Below are 20,461 nucleotides of genomic sequence, written 5' to 3' on the forward strand. Positions count from 1 at the left end.
GTCCGAAGAGGATCCTTGCTCCCTGTTTGCTTGGCCTTGTTCCTCTAAAGGAGTATAAACAATGCCTGATAAAAGGGGATCGGTGCATCCCTATATGTGTCGGTCGACTTCTTATATATTCTGCCCTTGAACAGCTATATTTTTCGCTCGATCTCTACATTCGGTCCGTTGTCCTGCCGCTGACGCCGCGGGTTCATTTACGTGTCGCTTAGCCATCGCCTGCTATTGCTGCTCCAGCATATTGGTCGTCCGGGCTTATATCAGCATATCCAACTCCTCTTGCGTCAGCGTCACCATCGTGAGTTGTCCAATGTCCTTCATCTCTATGTTTTGAATACATGCTACATTCCCACAGACGGTGTCAATATGGTCCTGTTCGAAAATCGTGAAGAAGGCTGGCTGGGGATGTGACTCCTCGGTTGACCTCGCGAAGACTCCACTCTGATCTGCAATACAAGAAACGTCAATGCCGAGCTAGGGAAGACGTCCTCGACATTGGCCCTTCGACGCTCAAGTCAGTCACCGGAACCGTAGAAGAAGACGGAACAACAGTGAAAGCAGCGAAAACACAAGCGTGAACAATGAATAGCACATATCTCTGCCAGTGCATGGACCCCGCTTTATATAGTGCCCAGTGGACGACGTGCTTGCTCTCCAAGGCGCGATCAAGCTTTCCCAACCGTCCTATAAAAGGACATGTCAGAAAAGTGTCTTTGACACCATACCTTAACAAGACATGCAAATTCCTGATGAGACACTAGAAGCTTCCGTCATACGATTCACTTGTTGACCATGCTATGTTATCAGCGGCATTACCTCCCAAAAGGATATTAAGAGATACGAAAATGGTCCTACTGTTCGACCGAACGGGGTATCCGCTTGGCGGGGACTCCTCCACTCGGTCGACCTCTACTGCTTTTCCCCGCAGTGACTTGGTTCAGTAGATTGTTTCCGCCCGATCGAACAAGCGCTCCAGTCACCTTAATGTTCCTCCGATCCGTAATGAGCATCTGATATTCTTGTCGTAGTACTCTTGGCTGTACGGACGTTCTGCTCAAACAAGCTACCTGGCCAATCAGACATTTCATACTTGATCGACAGTTGGTGTCGATTTTCACTAGGCCATCTTTGATAGGACCGTTGATCACAATTGACCACCTTGACTTTCACTTTTACGTCAGCTGCTGTCTCCCCCTGTAACTCACACTTGATGACCCCTTTATCACCACATTAACATAATATAACTCAAGTGGGGTAAGGGCCGATTTTACAATGGATTTAGACCTTAGATGTGAACGAATTTCTACCTCCAGATTTGTCGGGTCTAAATACCGATTGATAAAAAAAAAAAAAACTTTATTTAACTCGACCAAAATTATTATATTTTCGATACCAATATATTTTATTATCTGCATTAAGAAGTTACCGCAAATGAGAACCAGGCACCCGTAAAACTTTATAAATCAAAATGTTGCCCACAGGGCGTAGCACAGACGGTTGGCGCATGGTATCTCTGGCGTAATGGTCAGGGGTCGATTCTCAGGAACTGACGACCTGGGGTTTATCCCGTTATCTATATGAACCTCCCTCCATATCCGTGGGGCCGGCACTAGGGGGGCCGCTAAGGTAGCGGATCTACTTTTTTTATAAATCAAAATGTTAATTTATATAAATGTCACTCAATCACACTCCAATCAAAAGTTAATAAATCTAAAATTTTCTACCGATGGCAAACAGATCAGCCTGCTTCATCTACTACAACTTATTCTGGAAGGTCTGCCTCTGCATGCATTGCTGTCTTCCCTGCCACAGCAAATGAATTCATGCCTGTTTGCTTAATTTGCTGTATGGTGAGCTTTAATTTCCACGCTCACTTTCCCCTTAATTCACAGGTCTAACACAACGTAGTAGAGCAGCGTGATCGGAACCGAAAGGAAGATGCCCACAATCACCCTGCAAATTTTAAAAATATATAAAAAAAATTATTTACATGTATTGCGATCGATCGAGGTGCAATATAACGGATTCATTATATAAAAGCAAACCCTGTGCTCATGATGTCTGGATGAACGTTGTATTCTTCTGCGTAAACGAACGAAAGCACCGCAAGAGGAAGAGCTGCCTGTACGATGCCCACCCGCAGCAGCACGCCGCGAAGCCCGACGGCGAGAGACGCCGCCACCATCGCGGCGGGGCCCAACACGAACCTCGCGACCATGGCACCGAGCGCGAGCTTGTATCCGCACGAAATGAATCTTTTCCGTCGAGCCATGAAAGTCCCTGCACTCGAGGGGTTTAATTTATTTTTTTTTCTTAATTTCTTTATTTTTAAATTTGCAGAGGTTTGTTTGACTGACCGACGCAGAGGTTTGTTGTCGATGATCGCCGGCAATCTGATGTTGAATCTGCAAAGAAAAATTATTAAAATTATTCGAATTAAATCATCGAATCAAATCAAATTAGTATTTGAATTATTCTATTTTGCGGATGAAATTACGGAACCTGAAGGCGATGAGGGACCAGATGAAGCCTAGGACACTGCCGTACGTGTTGGGAAGCTTGAGAATCTTCTTCGCCGCCGTCGCCAGAATCCGCGACGCCGGCGGCGGCTCCCTCGCCGTTTCCGATGACGAAGCATCGGCATCAGCAGCAGCGCTGTTCTGTGCTTCGACGTCCGCCGCGGCGGCGTTCGTCGCCTTGTTGTACTCCAACAAGAACACGACGACGATGTACCAGAGGGCGAACTGGAGGACGACGATCTGCACCATCAAGGTCTCCGACATGGCGCCGTACATGCCCCTGAGCACGGGCACGCCCATGATGACGGTGTTGGGGAGGGTGAGGAGGGAGAAAAGGGTGACGGCCCACGGGAGGGAGTTGCCTCTCCGGGCGAGGCGGGCCCAGGCCGCGATGCCGGCCAGCGCGAGCAGCTTCTGGAGGGTGTCGGCGGCGAGGAAGCGGAGGTTCATGGCGTAGGGGTCGTTGGAGGCGAGCATGCGGAAGATGAGGAGCGGGCAGGCGAAGACGGCGACGAAGTGGTTGATCCCGGCGCACTGCTCCGCCGTGAAGGCCTTGGCCTTGACGGAGGCGTAGCCGAGCGCCATGGCGGCGTACAGGGGCACCATGGCCTCCGCCACGCGGTAAAGATTGGACCAAGAGATCATTCTTCTTCTTCTTCTTCTTAGCTTCTTCCTCGTACGTCGACGCAACGGGAGCTTCCATCGGCTATTTATATATACGCATTATGGACGGAGGCACCGTGGGAGCCAGAGGATTAGGGTTGGAAGGTTCACGCCTCGGCAGGGCTATTTGAGGCGGCTGCTTTGGCAGGAGGAAGACCAGCTGGGGGAATCCAACGGCGGCGCCAACGCATTTCTGCGCGTGCTTCGCATTAACATAATTAAATCTCTATTTAATGACACTTGATTGTTAGTATTTTTTTTAAAAAAAATATATATCTATATAGCTTGAACGGGCTCAAGAACGCACTGGGAAACATAACAAGAAAGCAGAGTTAATGCTCACTTTGTTAATTGCATGAGAATCCTTTTGAATCAAAAAAATACATTCAAAGTTCTGCTTTGTGATCGACAACGCAGACCAACTATGTGTGTGAATGGCAATGGCTGTGTGAAGAAATAGACTTTATAAGGTCGCCCGAGGTTTTGGTCTGCCTTGCATGGAAACTGACATGACCGACTTTTGGCATAAGCCGTCAATGCCTAAGGTCTTAATTTTTTTTATTAGGACCTATTATTTTTAATATATTAAATATATTTTTTATATGTTTTTTTAAAGATAATAGAAAAAATATGAACTATATATGTGGTAAAAAATTATATAATCTCATTCTCTAAAAATTTCTAAAAATTGGGATCATTATTTTTAATATATTAAATATATTTTTATGTATATTTTTTAAGAGAATGGAAAAGAAAGGGTCCATGTGATTAGGTATTTACATGATCTCAATCTATCAAAGCTTTGGATTTCGCAAAGATCTCATTAGGGTTCTAATGGATAGAGTCATAAAGGACTCTTTTTTTTAACAAATTAAATTTATTTTTAATTATGAATGTTAATTTATAAAATTTAATCTATTCCTCTTTAATATCTCTCTATTGTAACCTACTCTGGTTGCATTTCTCGTTGGTGATGTTTTCTCCTTTGATCAATAAGAACATGAATTAGAAATTTTTTATCTTATCCATATAATGTAAAATAAAAATGTTAGTTTTCTAAGTTCTCCCTCTTCCCTTTTTCCAACTCCCCCTCTCTGTGCTTCTCTTGCTTATTGAGATTGGAGAAAAGAAATCACATCTAACACTAACACGCTGATGTGATCAGTGCTATGATGCTCGTTGCTTGATTAAATTCAAATGTTCATGCAATCATCCATATCGTGTCTGATCAAAATGAAAAATTTTATTATTTTTTAGCAATAACAAGTTAGATACATCTACCATTTCGTTTCCTTGATAGATATTAAATTTAACTTTTATTTAAATATATTTACAGTCATAAATTATTTATCTTCATTCTATCATTTACAATTATTCTGGTTCAAGTAATGAAAAATATGGTTTATTTTTTCTTTTATTTTGTGCCTAAGAAAGTTTCCATTGAGTTCTTGATGAATGATAATGACTAGTTTGGTCTCATTGTGATCTTTATTTTTCTAAGAATTATATTCAATTTTATCATTTTGTACATTATTTTTTATTTATTTATTTTTTGTGTTTCGCGATGATGATAAGTTGAGCATGGAGCATGATTTTTTTATATTATTATTCTATTTTATTGTTGTTATTTTCTCAATTTTGTTCCTTCTTATAAGGGTTGCTCTCTCCATATTTCATTTAAATGTATTTTATTTCTAGCTAAATGAATTGTAAACTTATTATCTACTTAAAGTGTATTATTATATCTAATAATAATACTCTATTTAAAACTTATATTTCTCTAAATTAGATTATCAAAACTTGAGTATAAAAATTTAATTAATAATTTTAAATCTTAAAAGTTAGAAAATTAAATTATATATATATTTTTAAAAAATAATATTTAATTTATTTTTAAAAAAAATTAAAGATGAGAATTTTTTTTAAAAAAAATAATGTCAAAAGTCTAAAATAAATTTTCCGCTTAAAGTCTCAAAACTTGAGCCGGCCTTACAGGGTTGACTAGTTGGATTTTGCTAGGATCTCTTGGAGGTGCAATGGTGAGGCGGAGCAATAGGCATGCGTGGAAGGAGATATTGGAGGTATGACCTCGATGCACCATTTGTTTCGTTCGTACAAAACAACGTGAAAGTCTGACAATCAAGAAACTACTTGTTCCATGAAGAAGGCTAAAAGGAAGGGGTCGTGTATAATACTCATCGTGTTTTGCATGAATATATTGCTTTTTTTACAATATTAATTCTCCATTTTCAAATATCACCGGCGCCTATTAATGATCTTCATAACTACAGTGTTTTCTACTATTATGGATCTCTAATTTGGGACCGGATCCTCTGATTTCTTTATCATGATCCGCTCTTAGACCGGGACAAGAGGATTGATGGGAGACAATGGCCCCCACCTGTTAACAGGTGGGGGTTCATTGCCCCCCACCAATGCAAAGGCTGGACCATGAATTGGTCCAGTCTTTGCGGACCAGAGGAGCCGCCCCCTCTAATTCAAGGTTGTTTACTTTTAGTGAGTGATCCGGTTGAGATTAGGGGATGACTTGATTCCTTGAGACGTCGAAGCAGAGCGCATCCAGTAGGTCAGATCAGTCGGGTCGACTCTTATCGTATTGGCTCCTATCCAATCGGTTTATGTAGGGTCGAGCAACGAATAGATTCAGTCCAACTCCTATTTATAGATGATTTCTATCAGGTCGACTCTTGGCGATTCGAGCCACTAAAGGGCTTCAGGGACAGCTAGTGAAACTATGTCCGACTTCGACTAAAGTCTCTAGCGACAGCGAACACGTAAAAAAATTGAGAACACTGAAAAGAATTAGAAAGGAGGCCGAGATTGATTTTGATGAAATCCTTCCGACACTCAAGTTAGATCCCAACAAAGAGAAACAAAAAAAGAAAAAGAAAATATGCTCGTAAAATTATATCGTATGCGTATCTGCGCTAGCGTGTACATACACCTTTTTATATTAGCTTAAGAGAGTGGAGGTAATGCGTCAGTTATTATTCTAAGGACTAATAGTCATCTGTCATTTACCTCCTTCTTATTAATCCCAGGTCTAATTGACAGAGTACTAAGGACGAACGCAGTCACCTTTGCCATGCTTCCCGCATGTCAACCCAAATCTTCGGACATCTCCACACCACGTCCCGCATGTCCGCCCACTTCCTTAGAACTCGTCACCACCATTCCCCTCACTTGTTCACCCCTTTAGCCGAATCTCCCATCAAGCTTAGCTCAGGTAGGACTATAATTGCGTCCATCTTTCGGTCTGTTGCAGGTCTAATCCGAGTTTGGTCTTAACTTGGGCTGACCATGAGTCAAGCTGACCTGGTTTACATTGACCAAGTCCTAGACCTGCCACATGCCACATGGTCCCTGCCGTCTCCGCACACATCAATGAGCCTTGTGATTACTCTATCCGACAAAAAACGAGAAAATTACATTTTCAATCTCATAACTTGCATCTTTTTCAATTTTAGTCCTGTTATGAGTTAATTTACGTTCTTAGTCATGTAATTTGTAATATTTTTCAATTTCAGTCCTTTTTTCTCCAAAATTGAAATTTTTCAACGGAAAATATCTAGTTTGTGATTGGAATATAAAAAGTACACGGGTCATAAAAAATCAAAATCCCCAAATTCAATTTACAACTCATCATTTTCCGTTGAAAAATTTTAAATTTAGAGGAAAAATGGTTGAAATTGAAAAATTTTACAAGTTACAGGACTAAAAATATAAATTGACTCATAACAGGATTAAAATTGAAAAAAATATAAGTTACAGGACTAAAAATATAATTTTCTCGACAAAAAACACTTAGGGTGCGTTTGGTTCAAGTCATCATGTATAACCTTGGTTATGTGATTACCAGATAATCACATAACCAAGGTTATAGGGAATAAAACATAACCAAATGTTGTTTGGTTCAACTTAGGTAATGCAACAAAAACTTGTTTGTTTGAAGGTTTTAATGAATACCTTAGTTTAATATTTTACCGTATTACCCTCAGTTACAAAACCAACTATACATATTATTATTATTATTATTATTATTATTAATTATTATTATTATTTATTTATTTATTTATTTTTTAATGTTTTTTTACTTTTCTTTTTCCGGTATATTTTTTTACTTTTTATGTGTTTTTTTATTTTTTAATGTTTTTTTATTTTTTAATTATTTATATTTATATTTTTTTATTTTTTTACATTTTTTAAATTTTAATTTTTATTTATTTATTTTATTTTTATTTTTAAAATTTTTATAATTTTTTAAAATTTTATAATTTTTTTAAAAAATTTAAACTTTTTATTTTTAAAATTTTTATTTTTTATTTTTTTAAATTATTTATTTTTTAAAAAAATAAATTTTAAAATTTTTTAAAACATTTTTTTATTTTTTTTATATTTTTTTACATTTTTTCTCTTTTTTTCATATTTTTTCTTATCGGAGGGTATTTTTGGTAAAAAAAAATCGTTAACCCCGGAATCAACAAAAACCTTAGTTTTCTGAGGTTTTCTTATTCCGGGTTGTATGACCCTTTTGCTGACGTGTCGGGCATAGAACATTACTTGGGAATCATCGAATACCTAAACCAAACAAGGTTTTTGTTGATAACCTTGGATGGATAACCAAGATTATCAAGAATAACCCCGAACCAAACGCACCCTTAGTGTATTAAGTTATTCTCAGCTTTCATTGCTTCTTCCTATGCTATCTCCGTTCCTTTTTCTTCATAAATCATACCATCTTTAACCAGTGTGAAACTATGAAAAATCCAGCCAAAAGTGAAGTAGCACATTGGCTTCACCATCTTGTTCCATAAACATGAAAAGCCTCTCAAATTTAGAAGAAATGCTTAGCCAAAAGCCTATTGTCACCAGAAATCCTTGCATGAGCACGCACCACCTTTGAAACGATGAAATCGATTCGTATCCCTCACGACAATCTCCCGATCATAGACGTTCGAGATACATTTGAAAGCTGCATGACAGTCAGCGCAAACGCGCAAGTTCTTCACAATCTTAATAGGTGTTCGAGGAGGAGTCTTCAACAAAACAAACGCAACCGCTAGCTTCTCGCTGTGCCAATGCAATGCATCCTCCTTATCCTCTTCATCGATGTCAAGCAATACCTCTTCCATTACAGGAACATAACCTGCCAACTTTATCTTTAGACTGATCTCCTCCAACATCTCATACACTCCCATGTAGTGTAAATGTGACTCATCTCCAGCAATGAACTCATAAATCTCACCATCCAACTCCACAAGACTACAACCAGGCACTTTCCTAATCCCGTGCTCACTCATGGCTCTTCTTGTCTCCCACTTCTTGTCCCATTGTCGTTTGAGGGCATAGAAATTTGATAAAACCACATAATTCGAATGGTGCATTGGATCTTTGTCAAGGAGGTCCTTTGCGATCCTCTCGCCGAGCTCTAGCCTACCGTGCACACGACAAGCCCCTATGAGCATCCTCCATATCATCGGGCTTGGCTCCATCGGCATCTTTTTGACAAAATCCAATCCTCGTTCAAGCATCCCTACTCGGCTGAACAAATCGACCATGCAACCATAGTGCTCGATCTGTGGCTCAATACTGAAATCGGCTGTCATGGAACTGAAATAGTGGCATCCCTCATTGACCATGCCGGCGTGAGCACAAGCAGTGAGAATGCTGATGAATGCCACACTATCAGGGACGATGCCGGCACATTTCATCAATTCGAATAACTTAATTGCTTCTTCGCCACGGCTGTGCATCGCAAGGCCATCGATCACAGTGGTCCACGACACAATGCTCCTCACAGGCATTTGTTCAAAGAGAGCCATTGCACCGTCAATGTCCCCGCACTTGGCAAGCGCGTCAAGGACTGCATTGCACAAAGATAGAACCTTTGGGATGTTTTTCCTGTTGACGTATGACCAAAGCCATCTGACGAGCTCGAGAGCTCCCAAGTCAGCGCAAGCGGCGAGCGACAAGATGATAGTGACCTCATCGGGCGGAATGGCTCTGCTCTGCATCTCGCGAAAGAGGGCCACGGCCTTGTCGGAGGACCCAGAGCGAACGTATCCGCCAATCATCGCGCTCCAAGTGACGGAATTTGATTGGGGCATTCTGTCGAACAGTTTGAGCGCTGAATCAGGGGAACCAGCTGCGGCAGAGTAGAAGTGAATGAGAGAGTTCTGGACGAAAAGATTAGCGCCAAATCCAAATTTGATGGCGGAGGCGTGGACCTGGAACCCGACATTCCCGGCGTTATGGAGACGGGAGCAGGCCTTGAGGAGGAAAGGAAAGGTGAACTTGTTCGGGAGCAAGCCGGCGTGGAGCATGGAGGAGAAGTACGAGAAGGCGCGGCGGTTGTCGGCAGCCAGAGGGAGGTGGGAGTGGGCATGGGAGCGGATGAGCGTGTTGAAGAGGAAGGTGTCGTAGAGGGAGGTGGAGACGTGCGGGGAGAAGAGGAGGGAGTGAGCGAGGTGGAGGGCGTGGAGGGAGGAGGCGGCGGCGACGAACTTGGTGAGGACGAGGGGGTTGGACTGGAGGCCGGATTTGAGGAGGAAGGCGGTGGTCTGGAGGAGGCGGTGGAGGGAGGTCGAGGCGTCGAGGAGGGCGAGGCAGGCTTGCTCTGCCGCTCTGCCTCCGCTGGGAGCGGGGGGAGAAGGAACCAGCACGCCATGCTTCATTGCTTTCCCTACAGCTTTTTACTAAACCGTGTGGATAAATTTGTAAAATAGCCAATTTACGTATATAACTTTTTAAATGATCAAATCAAGTATGGAATACCGATTTTATCCCTGCCCATGTCGCTGGTCATCCATGTCGTCGTCATTCACCTCATGCTCGTCAGAAGTAAGAAAACGTACTCCCGACCCATTTTAATTTCGTGAACTCCTGCTTTCTGCTACGATCCAATCATGAACCCTAACTGTTCCTATCTTCCCGACGTCGCCTGCTCCTGCGCGCTTTCGATTATTTTCCTAAACGTAATCCCGAATCCCTCCCGAACTAGGCCGCCTGCTCGTTCCTGTCGTTCAGCGTTTCATCGGCGGTGTAGTCCTGGCTTCTTCACCTCACGGGCGTCGTCATTCTTCTGTCTTCTCCGGAAGTTGTGAAGCTCAAATCATATCATCACCGCCTACTGTATTCACGAAAGCTTCACGAACTAGGTTAGAGGTCAGGTTCACCATATTTTTCACCGCGTTAGCTTATTATTGTCCTGAGCTTCACCACCTTCTTTACTGCGTTACCTCCTTATTGTCCCATAGCGCCATATCATTACATCTATAAGTATGTCGAAGTATACAACATCATATCCAAAGATAAAAATTTTGAGAGTAAAGTGTTTTTTTTTTTTGAATTGGTCATTGATTTTTTATTATAGCTTGATTTACGAAAACACAATTTTTATTTTTAAGCCTCTTAATACTATCAAGATGAATTATCCAACATATACTTTATCTAAATAAGTTAATACTATCAATTAATATCATTTAACTTTGGTAAAAAGCATAGTTTGATTTAATATTTGTCATACTTCGTACATAAAATTTGTTAAGGATTTCTTAATCTAAATTGATTATATCATCTCTAAACCGAGCACCTTATAGTGGAGAGCAGATTCTCTAGACCCCTTTTTACGGTCCAGGGGATGGTCTCTTTGCATGTATTGGTGGGATGAATAATCCCTACTTATAAAATAGATGGGAATCATTCATCCCCATCAATACATGCAAAGGGATCATCCCCTGGACCGCAAAAAGTGGTCTAGAGGATCCAATCCCCTTATAGTGTGTATAGAACTCTAAATTCATTCATTTACTTAGTTTAAGTTATCAATAAATTTAATAATTGTTTATAGTATATAATATTTATGTTTGTATTCTTTCTAATTTCATAATGGTTTAGTAATTATATTTTCATTCATTCTAATTTCATAGTGGTTCTAATTTTACAAATCTAGATTATTGTTTTCTTATATGACAAGAAAGTAAAAGAAATATGTCAAGTTCAGGAAGTTCAATTCAATTATCAAGTTTGCATGACAAGTTACATTAGATGAGCAAGTTGGGACATTTTATAGATTTTTATTCTAAAACTTCCACAAGAGGAAAGACAAAGGGCCATTCAAGAGTAATACTCCATGAAAAACACATAAATGTTATAAGTACCCCCTTTTCAATATTCTTGAGCATACCAGAAATTCAACATCTTAGGGGATTACTGGTCAACATATTTGAGAGTTGGGATTACGAAAAGAGACATTCAAATTTGCCAACGTGGTTATGTCCTTCACAACCAATGATGTAGCATTATTGCTTGGAATCCCAAATGGAGGTAAACATGTCGAGATGAATTCTAATGTTACCTCTGGTACATTATGCGAAATATTTTTTTCCAAGTAAAGGCCTAAATCAATCTAGATTGGAAAAGCTAATGAGGACTTATTGTCTCCGAGTTGATTTAGATTCAGATTTGTTGCTATTTTGTAAATTTTATATTTTGTATCTTTTTTCTTCTATTTTATTTGCTTCAATACATATTGTTGAATATGTGTGAATGGAGAAGAGGTGGAAGAGAATAGAAGCTCAATTATGAATGAGATTTTAGACTCACATTAGGAGTTTCATGACATATTGGTTGATTTATATTGATTCACATGCTTTGATGATGTGAACAAATGTATGGGGAGAAGCTCTCTCTCACACGTGGGTGCGCAGGGGGTGCAAATCCAGAGCCCGAATTGCACTGAACCATGTTGACTCATGTGTGGACACGACTTGCGTGTGCCAAATGTTGGACCAGTTGGGGTAAAATTTGCTCAAGTGGAACAACCAACATTTTACCACGTAAACCTTTTGCTATTGTGTAATGAATGCATTAAATTCGAGATTAATGAAGAATCAAAACCCCAAAAAAAAGTTGGAGCTCAAAGGGGTTTTCATTTACCCTGACGAGTACTCTGTCGAGGCACTTATGTTATGTTCGTTGTGTCTCGTACAATAAACGAATACAATTTGCATATGTGCTCCGGTAAAAAGGGGTACTCTTTTCTATTTTATTTATCAAGAATATTGAAAAACAAAAGTGGACAAGTATCTCTTAAATTCAAATAGTAAAGTAAATATAAGAATACTACCGATTGTACGAATCTAACTAAAACGGTCGAGTGATAACGAGTGAAACAGTGGGCATTTCACTGCTCGGGGAATAATGATCATTAAGATCATTAACGCAACCCATTGGTCTAAGCTCCTATATAAGGAGGTTGCGATAACACGCAGACACACCCAAGCAGAAGCTCTCCACCTTCATTCCCCGCCTCCTTTGTCGTGCAACTCCTGCTCAGCAGAGTGCCCGTGATAGCAATCGGGTGTCACTTAGTTCACCGTGAACAATAGTGCTTGGTGGAAATCACGGTCAACCATTGTATCCTGGGAAACAGACGACCCTAATAAGCCTCGAAGCACAGTTGGAAGTGAAGTGAATCTGTTTAAAGGAAACTGTGACTCTTGCAGGCCTCCGTCCTTTTTTTCGCTCGGGCGATACTGTTCATGAACAGAGCTTCCTGGTCGATTGTTCGCCCGCTTGGGTTCCTCTTCTCGTCTAGCTGCTCGGTCGCTCTGTTGTTTGCTTAACCGATGACTTTCCAGTTCGACCGCTACGCCTGCTCGAGCTACTCTGTCCGTCGGTTGCACTACCTGGTCGATCCACTCGGTCTCTCGCTCGAACTTCTTGGACAGTCACCCGCTCGGCAACACATACATGTTGCTTGGCTGATATGCTCGCTCGGCAACACAGACTTGCTGTTAGAGTGTATACTGAAAGTCTAAGCTTTTGTAAACATTTATTTTGAATAAAGAATCACATTTGGTCAAATTATCTACATTTATTTGTAGTTGTTCAATTAATTTATATTGTAGATAACATAGTATGTGGTGTCACATACAGAAGATGATGTTATCAGTACCTTATAAATTATAAACAGTAACTCACGACCAAAATGGAAAGAAACAAACCATTGGAAAGTCGTAGTGTAATTAGGAATTAGTTTATCTTAACTATATAATTACACTAGTACACTTAGAGTGTATTGAGTAGGACCATTAGAGGTCATTTCTTTTATACTGACTTTATAAAGGAACAAAGACATCAGTTATTATGGAAGTGTGTGCTCTTAATCCTAATATAATAACAAGCACATATATTTGATATTTATTTCTTTAATTTATCAATGAGTGAGATTTAGTTCGATAAATCAATAAGCCCGATAAGTTGGTAAATGATATCACTTATAGTGTATGTTGTTGATTATAGAAGGAAACTGTATCCTAGTAATCTAGGTTGATAATGTCCCCAAGATGAGCTTATAAAGATTGTCATGTTAAATTCTGCAGGTGGATTTAGTCCGACATGACGATAAGGTTGAGTGGTACTATTCTTGGACTAAGATATTAATTAAATGAGTTGTCAGTAACTCACTTAATTAGTGAACATTCGACATCTTAAACATAGGGAGACTAACACACTCATAATAAGAAGGAGCCCAAAAATGTAATTTGGGATTGGTGCGGTAGTTCAATAATAGTTCTCTAGTGGAATGAATTATTATTGATAAAATTAAGTTGTGTGTTCGGGGCGAACACGGGATGCTTAATTTTATCGGGAGACCAAAACCAATTCCTCCTCTCGGTCCCTATCGTAGCCTCTTATTTATAGAGTACTATACCCACCTATACCCACCTTCATACCCATGATGTAGGGGCCGGCCAAGCTAGCTTGTGGATCAAGCTAGGGTCGGCCAAGCCTTGGTTCATGGGTGGCCGGCCCTAGCTTGAACCCAAGCTTAGGTGGCCGACCCCCATTTAATTAAAAAGAATTTTAATTTTAAAATTTTATTATGTGAAAGATATAATTTAATTGGAGAGATTAAAAATTAAAATATCTCTTAAAAGGATCTACAAAAGATTAAAGAAAGAGATTAGATCTCTTTCCTTATTTGTAGATTGGAAAGATATTTTATTTTTCTTCTTTGTAAATTATTCACATGTTGAAAAATTAAAATTATAGAAAATTTTTTTTATCAACCATGAAGGGATTTTAAAGGAAAATTTTATTTTTTAAAATTTTCGAAGACAAATAAGGAATTTTAAATTGTTGATTGAAATTGCCTTGTTTGCTCTTATTGATGTGGTCGGCCATGACATGGAGGTTAAGGAAATTTTGTTTAATTTTTTTCTTAATTAATTCATGTCAAGGAAAGTTAAGGAAATTTTATTGTAATTAAATTTCCTTATTTACCAAAGCTAAGGAATATAAAAGAGGGGGTTGGGGTGCCTTCATGACACATAACTTTTATTCTTCTCCCTCTTTTCTTCCTTGGTATGGCCGGCCTCATCCTTTCTCTTCTCTCCATCTTTGTGGCCGAAATTCCCCTTGCTCTTGGAGAATAAGTGGTGGCCGGTTTCTAGCTTGGAGAAAAAGGAGAGAAAGCCTTCATCCCTTGGAGTTTGGTTGGTGTTTTCGCTTCTTCCTTGGAGGTGCTCTTGATTGTGGCCGAACCTTGCAAGGAGGAGAAGAAGGTGCTTTGGTGATTTCTCATCTCGGAAGATCGTTGCCCACATAACGTCCGAGGTTAGAAGAGGAATACGGTAGAAGATCTAGAGGTTTTTTGCTTGCAAAAGAAAAGGTATACTAGTATTTAATTTCCGCATCATACTAGTTGTATCTTCATGTAAAAAAAATACCAAATACAAGAGGCATGCGATTCTAGTATTTCGAATTTATTTTCGATGTTGTGTTCTTTGTTTTTCTTTTCCTTGTGATTTGATTGTTCTTTTTGGTTGACCTAAAGTTATTTAAGGAAATTAAATATTAGCTTTCCTTAAAAGGCTTTGTCTAGGCGGTGGTGGTTGTTCCCATATCCAAGAAGGCCATGTGCCTCGCCATGCAGTCCTGGAAGTCAATTTTGGAAATTAATATTTAATGGAATTAATAACCTAGGTTATTTGGATCGAACGTGTTAAGTTCCGCAGGAGATCCAAGTCTAAACCTAAAAGAACAAATAGACGTGTTAAGTTCCGCAGGCGATCCAAGTTTAATTTAAAAGAACACATGGTAGCTAGGAAAAGGTTCAGACCTTTGTACAAAATTTTTGTACAGTGGAACCATTAGGCTTTCCGAGTAGCAACCAACACTTGCTACTTGGCTTATTTGAGTAGGACCGTTGCCGCCGGCTAGGAGGAGGTTGGATATCCTGCAAACATAAAAAGACAAACCCTCCTCGAACTCTTTAAACTAACACTTGCATATATAAAGTAAGCTGATAAATTAAAAGCATAAAGACAAAGTGAGGCACAAAAGGTTTACTTGGTTACAACCGATGTGGTTGTTAATCCAAGGAAGATTAAGCTCACTAAAAACTCTTTCAGGCGGAGAAGCCTCCTACAACAATGTAGTGCAGAAAATAGAAGCTAAACTAGAACTGAGGCACACAAGTGTTTGGAATTACAATTTAGAGTTTTTGAAAAGCTTCTGGACCAAAGCTATATTTATAGCCTTGGTCGGGGCGCCTAGAAGGGTTCCAGGCGCCCTGGGGGGATAAAACTTATCCCCTAACGTTCAGATCGAGTCAAAACTCGATCTGGTCAATTTTACTGCTCAGGGCGCCCCGGAGGGCTCCGGGCGCCCCGGAGCCCAAAGTCAACAATTGTTGACTTTTTCATCCGGGACTTCTTCTCTGGTTCAGTCCCGCCTCGATCCGGTTCTTCTCCTCTGGATTCGCTCGCTTGGGTGATCTCTGCCATCCGGAAAAGGGCTCACCCGAACCCAACTTCCGGTCTTCTCGAGCAGCCTTCAGCTCCGGCTTCTCGTCCCTCGGAATCGCTGCGTGTTTCCTTCTCGTCCACCAGCGTACTCATCCGCAGTCTTCGTCCCTCAGTCGCACCGCATGCCGACCTTCTCGCTAGCTGCGTCTCTTGCTCCCCGAGCAATCTTTCGCTCCGGCTTTCGTCCCTCGGAACCACCGCACGCTTCCTTCTCGTCCACCGGGGTACTCTTCCGCAGCGCCTCGTCCCTCGGACGCACCACGTGTCGTCCTTCTCGCTAGCTGCGTCTTCCGCTCGAGTACCTGTGCTCCTAAGCTCCTGCACACTTAGACATAAGGTTAAAACAACGCAGGACCTAACTTAACTTGTTGATCACACCAAAACAACCTTGGGGTTCCAACAATCTCCCCCTTTTTGATGTGATCAACCTAAGTTAAGTTAGGGTCAAAAATAGATATGAAAAATTAAACAATGTTCAATTTTCAATTTTTCAATAACGTGCAACAAGATAGAAAATTTTAATTTAAAAAAATTTTAATTTTCAATTTTTCTACCTCCCCCTAGACTTATACTTTTTCTTCTCCCCCTTTGATCACATAAAAAATTGGGGTTGCAAGAAAAATCTAAGGGTTGATACTTAGAAACATTATAAAAATATATTTCAATGATTTTCTGAAAAATATTTCTAAGTCAAGACAAATTTCTAAGTCAAGAAATAACTTTTGGAAAAAAATTCTAATTATTTGTCATCAATAAAAAAACTTTCTAAGTCGAAAAATTTATGCAAGAAAATTTAAGAGAATTGATAACATTAAAAGAAATTTATTTATTTATATATTCTAATACTTTTATCAGAAAATTTTAAATTTTCATTTTAATTTATCATGATTTCTTAACTTTGAAGCAAGAAACTTTGAACATGTAGAAATTTGTGCAAATTGTAACATGTCATTTTCTATTGTATTTTGAATTCCTAATTCACAAAGATATTTTGATAATATAAGCTTGATAAAGTTTTTCGACAATACTTCTGATTTGCAAACTTCGTTCGACAAAATATTTTGTAATTTGCAAAAGTATTTTGACAACATAAATTTTAATTTGCAACAATCTGTGGATAATAGATTTACTACTCCGAGAAACTCTTTCGATAATATCTCTAATTTGCAAACTTTGTTCGAAAAAATATTTCGTAATTTATTCGACAGAAGATTTTCTAATCTGAAAAGCTCTTTCAATAATCTATCTAATTTGCAAACTTTGTTCGAAAAAATGTTTCGTAATTTGCAAGATTCTTTTGTCAAAGCATTTTGCGATTCGAAAAACTCTTTCAACGAGATAATTTGTACTTTGGAAAAAATTTTAGATCCGGAAAAAGTTTTCGAAAAATTACTTTGTGATTCGCAAGAATCTTTCGTCAAAACATTTTGTAATTCGAAAAATTCTTTCGATGATTCAATTTTTGATTTGCAAAAATCTTCAGGTAATTTGATTAATTGAACCAGTTGTTCAGAGGTTCGAGTCCATACCTTACTTACCTCGTCGGTCGTTGGTTCTCCCCCTGTTGAATTACTTTCTTCCGAAGATTCTCCCCCTTCATTGATCTCGGGATGTACTTCGGCTGTTGGAGCTGTCTCGATAATTTCTTCCGTCTCGGATTCTGATGACGGCTCGATGTCTATTGAGGGGACAGCTTCAATCGGTTCTTCGTAGAGTTTTAAGAACTTATCCCAAAGTTCTTTTGAGCTGTTGTATTCGCCGATTCTTTTCATATCTTCATTTGGTATCACGGTTAGGAGATGAAATTCTGCCCGTCCGTTTGCTATTGATTCGTTACGTTACTTTTTGTTCCAGAGACGTAGATCGAGTCTTTCTCTGTTCGTGTTCTTCGGTTCTTCATAACCAGATTTTAAAATTAAAGAAATACCAAGGTCTGAGTTAACGTATACCTCCATTTGTTTCTTCCATGAAGAAAACTCCCCCTTGAATGCTGGTGGATATTCGCTAGCTCCGGCCATCGTTTTGTTGCTTCAGACGGCGGTTAGTCCTTCTGAGGCGTCTCGGCTCTGATACCACTTGTAGGACCGTTGCGGCCGGCTAGGAGGGGGTTGGATATCCTGCAAACACAAAAAGACAAACCCTCCTCGAACTCTTTAAACTAACACTTGCATATATAAAGTAAGCTGATAAATTAAAAGCATAAAGAAAAAGCGAGGCACAAAAGGTTTACTTGGTTACAACCGATGTGGTTGTTAATCTAAGGAAGATTAAGCTCACTAAAAACTCCTTCAGGCGGAGAAGTCTTGTACAACAATGCAGTGCAGAAAACAGAAGCTAAACTAGAATTGAGGCGCACAAGTGTTTGGAATTACAATTTAGAGTTTTTGAAAAGCTTCTGGACCAAGGCTATATTTATAGCCTTGGTCGGGGCGCCTGGAAGGGTTCCGAGCGCCCTGGGGGGATAGAACTTATCCCCCAACGTTCAGATTGAGTCAAAACTTGATTTGGTCAATTTTACTGCTCAGGGCGCCCCGGATGGTTCCGGGCGCCCCGGAGGGCTCCGGGTGCCCCGGAGCCCAAAGTCAACAGTTGTTGACTTTTTCGTCCGGGACTTCTTCTTTGGTTCAGTCCCACCTCGGTCCAGTTCTTCTCTTCCGGATCCGCTCGCTTGGGTGATCTCTGCCATCCGGAAAAGGGCTCACCCGAACCCAACTTCCGGTCTTCTCGAGCAGCCTTCCGCTCCGGCTTCTCGTCCCTCGGAATCGCTGCGTGTTTCCTTCTCGTCCACCAGCGTACTCATCCACAGTCTTCGTCCCTCAGTCGCACTGCGTGCCGACCTTCTCGCTAGCTACGTCTCTTGCACCCCGAGAAATCTTCTGCTCCGGCTTTCGTCCCTCGGAACCACCGCACGCTTCCTTCTCGTCCACCGGGGTACTCTTCCGCAGCGCCTCGTCCCTCGGACGCACCACGTGTTGTCCTTCTCGCTAGCTGCGTCTTCCGCTCGAGTAAATGTGCTCCTAAGCTCCTGCACACTTAGACATAAGGTTAAAATAACGCAGGACCTAACTTAACTTGTTGATCACACCAAAACAACCTTGGGGTTCCAACAATTTGCCCGCTCGACAACACATACCTACTGCTTGGTTGATTTGCCCGCTCGATGACTCAGTCTGCTCTGCTGCTTAGTCAATATCCTCGCTCAGCAACATAGACATGCTACTCGGCCGATTTGCCTGCTCGGTAACACAGACCTGCTGCTCAGCCGATCTGCACGTAGCAGAAACCAACCTCTACTGGCAGCTTGAGATTATCTACTCAAGTCATCTCGACTATAAGTTAAATTTAATTCAGTGTAGTTTAAATTCATCTAATACCATGTAAATCTCCGACAACAGATTGTTTCGTCCAACAATCTTGAAACAGACTCGCTTTTGTTGAGATAGCCATCGAACAGAGTGTTGAGGTGCAACAGACTCAACACATGAAGGCCCCCTCCACCCTGTTTGGAATTGTGTCAATCAATCATGAGGAAAGAAGTACAAGACGGAGGATACAGAGGCCAAGAAGTTTATATTGGGTCGATTCCTAGACTACAAGATGGTTGACTCCAAGACGATGATTATCCAAGTCCAGGAAATTCAGGTGATCTTGCACGAGATCCACTCAGAAGGGATGGTTCTGAGTGAAACCTTCCAGGTGGCTGCTATCATTAAGAAGTTGACTCCCGGCTGAAAGACATCAAGAACTACCTGAAAGATGAGCAGAAAGAGATGAATGTGGAGAAACTCATTGTTAGACTTCGCATTTAAGAAGATAACAAGAGTTCAGAGAGAAAGCTGTTCTCTCAGGCTACTGTGAAAGCAAACGTGGTCGAGCACGGTCAAAGCATGAAATGGAAGAACCCCAAGTCTTTCAAGATGGGACCCAGAGGAGGCATCAACAAAAAGAAGTTCTCTGGGAAGTTCTTCAACTATGGTTGAGCTGGTCACAAATCTTCAGAATGCAAAAAAACCGAAGAAGAAGTAGGAGGTCAACCTGAACAAGAGACTAGAAATGGACGACCTCTGTGTAGTGGTCTTAGAACTGAACATGGTCAGTTCAACCCCGTGACAATGGTGGATCGATACTGGAGCACAAAACATGTGTACTGCAACAAGGAGCTGCTCCACAACTTTGAAGAAGTCACTGGAGACAAACTGTTCATGGGAAACTCAGCAACCTCGGACATTATGGGCTAATGAAAAGTGGTGTTGAAGATGACTTCGGGTAAGGACCTTACTTTGAACAATGTGTTGTATGTTCTGGAGATTCGAAAGAATCTAGTGTCCGGATCACTGTTAAGCAAGCATGACTTTCGCATTATTTTTGAGTCGGACAGAGTTGTATTGTCTAATAATAGAATGTTTGTTGGAAGGGGTTGTGTACACTATAAGAAAAAAGTCC

The 20,461-nt window shown here is 40.4% G+C and overlaps 2 protein-coding genes across 2 annotated transcripts; both read right to left on the reverse strand.

The window, feature by feature from the left end:
• Nucleotides 1-1,576: 1,576 nt before the first annotated feature.
• LOC122048969 (probable auxin efflux carrier component 1d) lies at nucleotides 1,577-3,272 on the reverse strand. Its single transcript, XM_042610473.1, has 4 exons — nucleotides 2,503-3,272; nucleotides 2,358-2,405; nucleotides 2,046-2,280; nucleotides 1,577-1,953 (listed from the first exon to the last, which is right to left on the reverse strand). The coding sequence occupies exons 1-4, from the start codon at nucleotides 3,162-3,164 to the stop codon at nucleotides 1,882-1,884; spliced, it is 1,017 nt and encodes a 338-aa protein (XP_042466407.1). The 5' UTR covers nucleotides 3,165-3,272; the 3' UTR covers nucleotides 1,577-1,881.
• Nucleotides 3,273-7,940: 4,668 nt separating this feature from the next.
• On the reverse strand, nucleotides 7,941-10,045 carry LOC122045215 (pentatricopeptide repeat-containing protein At4g21065-like). Its single transcript, XM_042605338.1, has 2 exons — nucleotides 9,978-10,045; nucleotides 7,941-9,891 (listed from the first exon to the last, which is right to left on the reverse strand). Exons 1-2 carry the CDS (start codon nucleotides 10,021-10,023, stop codon nucleotides 8,069-8,071), a joined length of 1,869 nt encoding a protein of 622 aa, XP_042461272.1. The 5' UTR covers nucleotides 10,024-10,045; the 3' UTR covers nucleotides 7,941-8,068.
• Between the last annotated feature and the right edge of the window lie 10,416 nt (nucleotides 10,046-20,461).

This window comes from Zingiber officinale, chromosome 2B (genome assembly GCF_018446385.1).
Source record: "Zingiber officinale cultivar Zhangliang chromosome 2B, Zo_v1.1, whole genome shotgun sequence".
In the NCBI taxonomy this organism is placed as follows: domain Eukaryota; kingdom Viridiplantae; phylum Streptophyta; class Magnoliopsida; order Zingiberales; family Zingiberaceae; genus Zingiber; species Zingiber officinale.

What these genes read in the sequence shown, in the direction of transcription:
- LOC122045215 (XM_042605338.1), bottom strand. Translation starts at nt 10,023, where the DNA reads ATGACGACGACATGGATGACCAGCGACATGGGCAGGGATAAAATCG. An exon ending in CATGGGCAGGGATAAAATCG is followed by an intron (nt 9,892 to 9,977) that starts GTATTCCATACT and finishes TTTAGTAAAAAG; the next exon opens with CTGTAGGGAAAGCAATGAAG.
- LOC122048969 (XM_042610473.1), bottom strand. Translation starts at nt 3,164, where the DNA reads ATGATCTCTTGGTCCAATCTTTACCGCGTGGCGGAGGCCATGGTGCCC. An exon ending in TGGTCCCTCATCGCCTTCAG is followed by an intron (nt 2,406 to 2,502) that starts GTTCCGTAATTT and finishes TTTTCTTTGCAG; the next exon opens with ATTCAACATCAGATTGCCGG. An exon ending in GACAACAAACCTCTGCGTCG is followed by an intron (nt 2,281 to 2,357) that starts GTCAGTCAAACA and finishes CCTCGAGTGCAG; the next exon opens with GGACTTTCATGGCTCGACGG.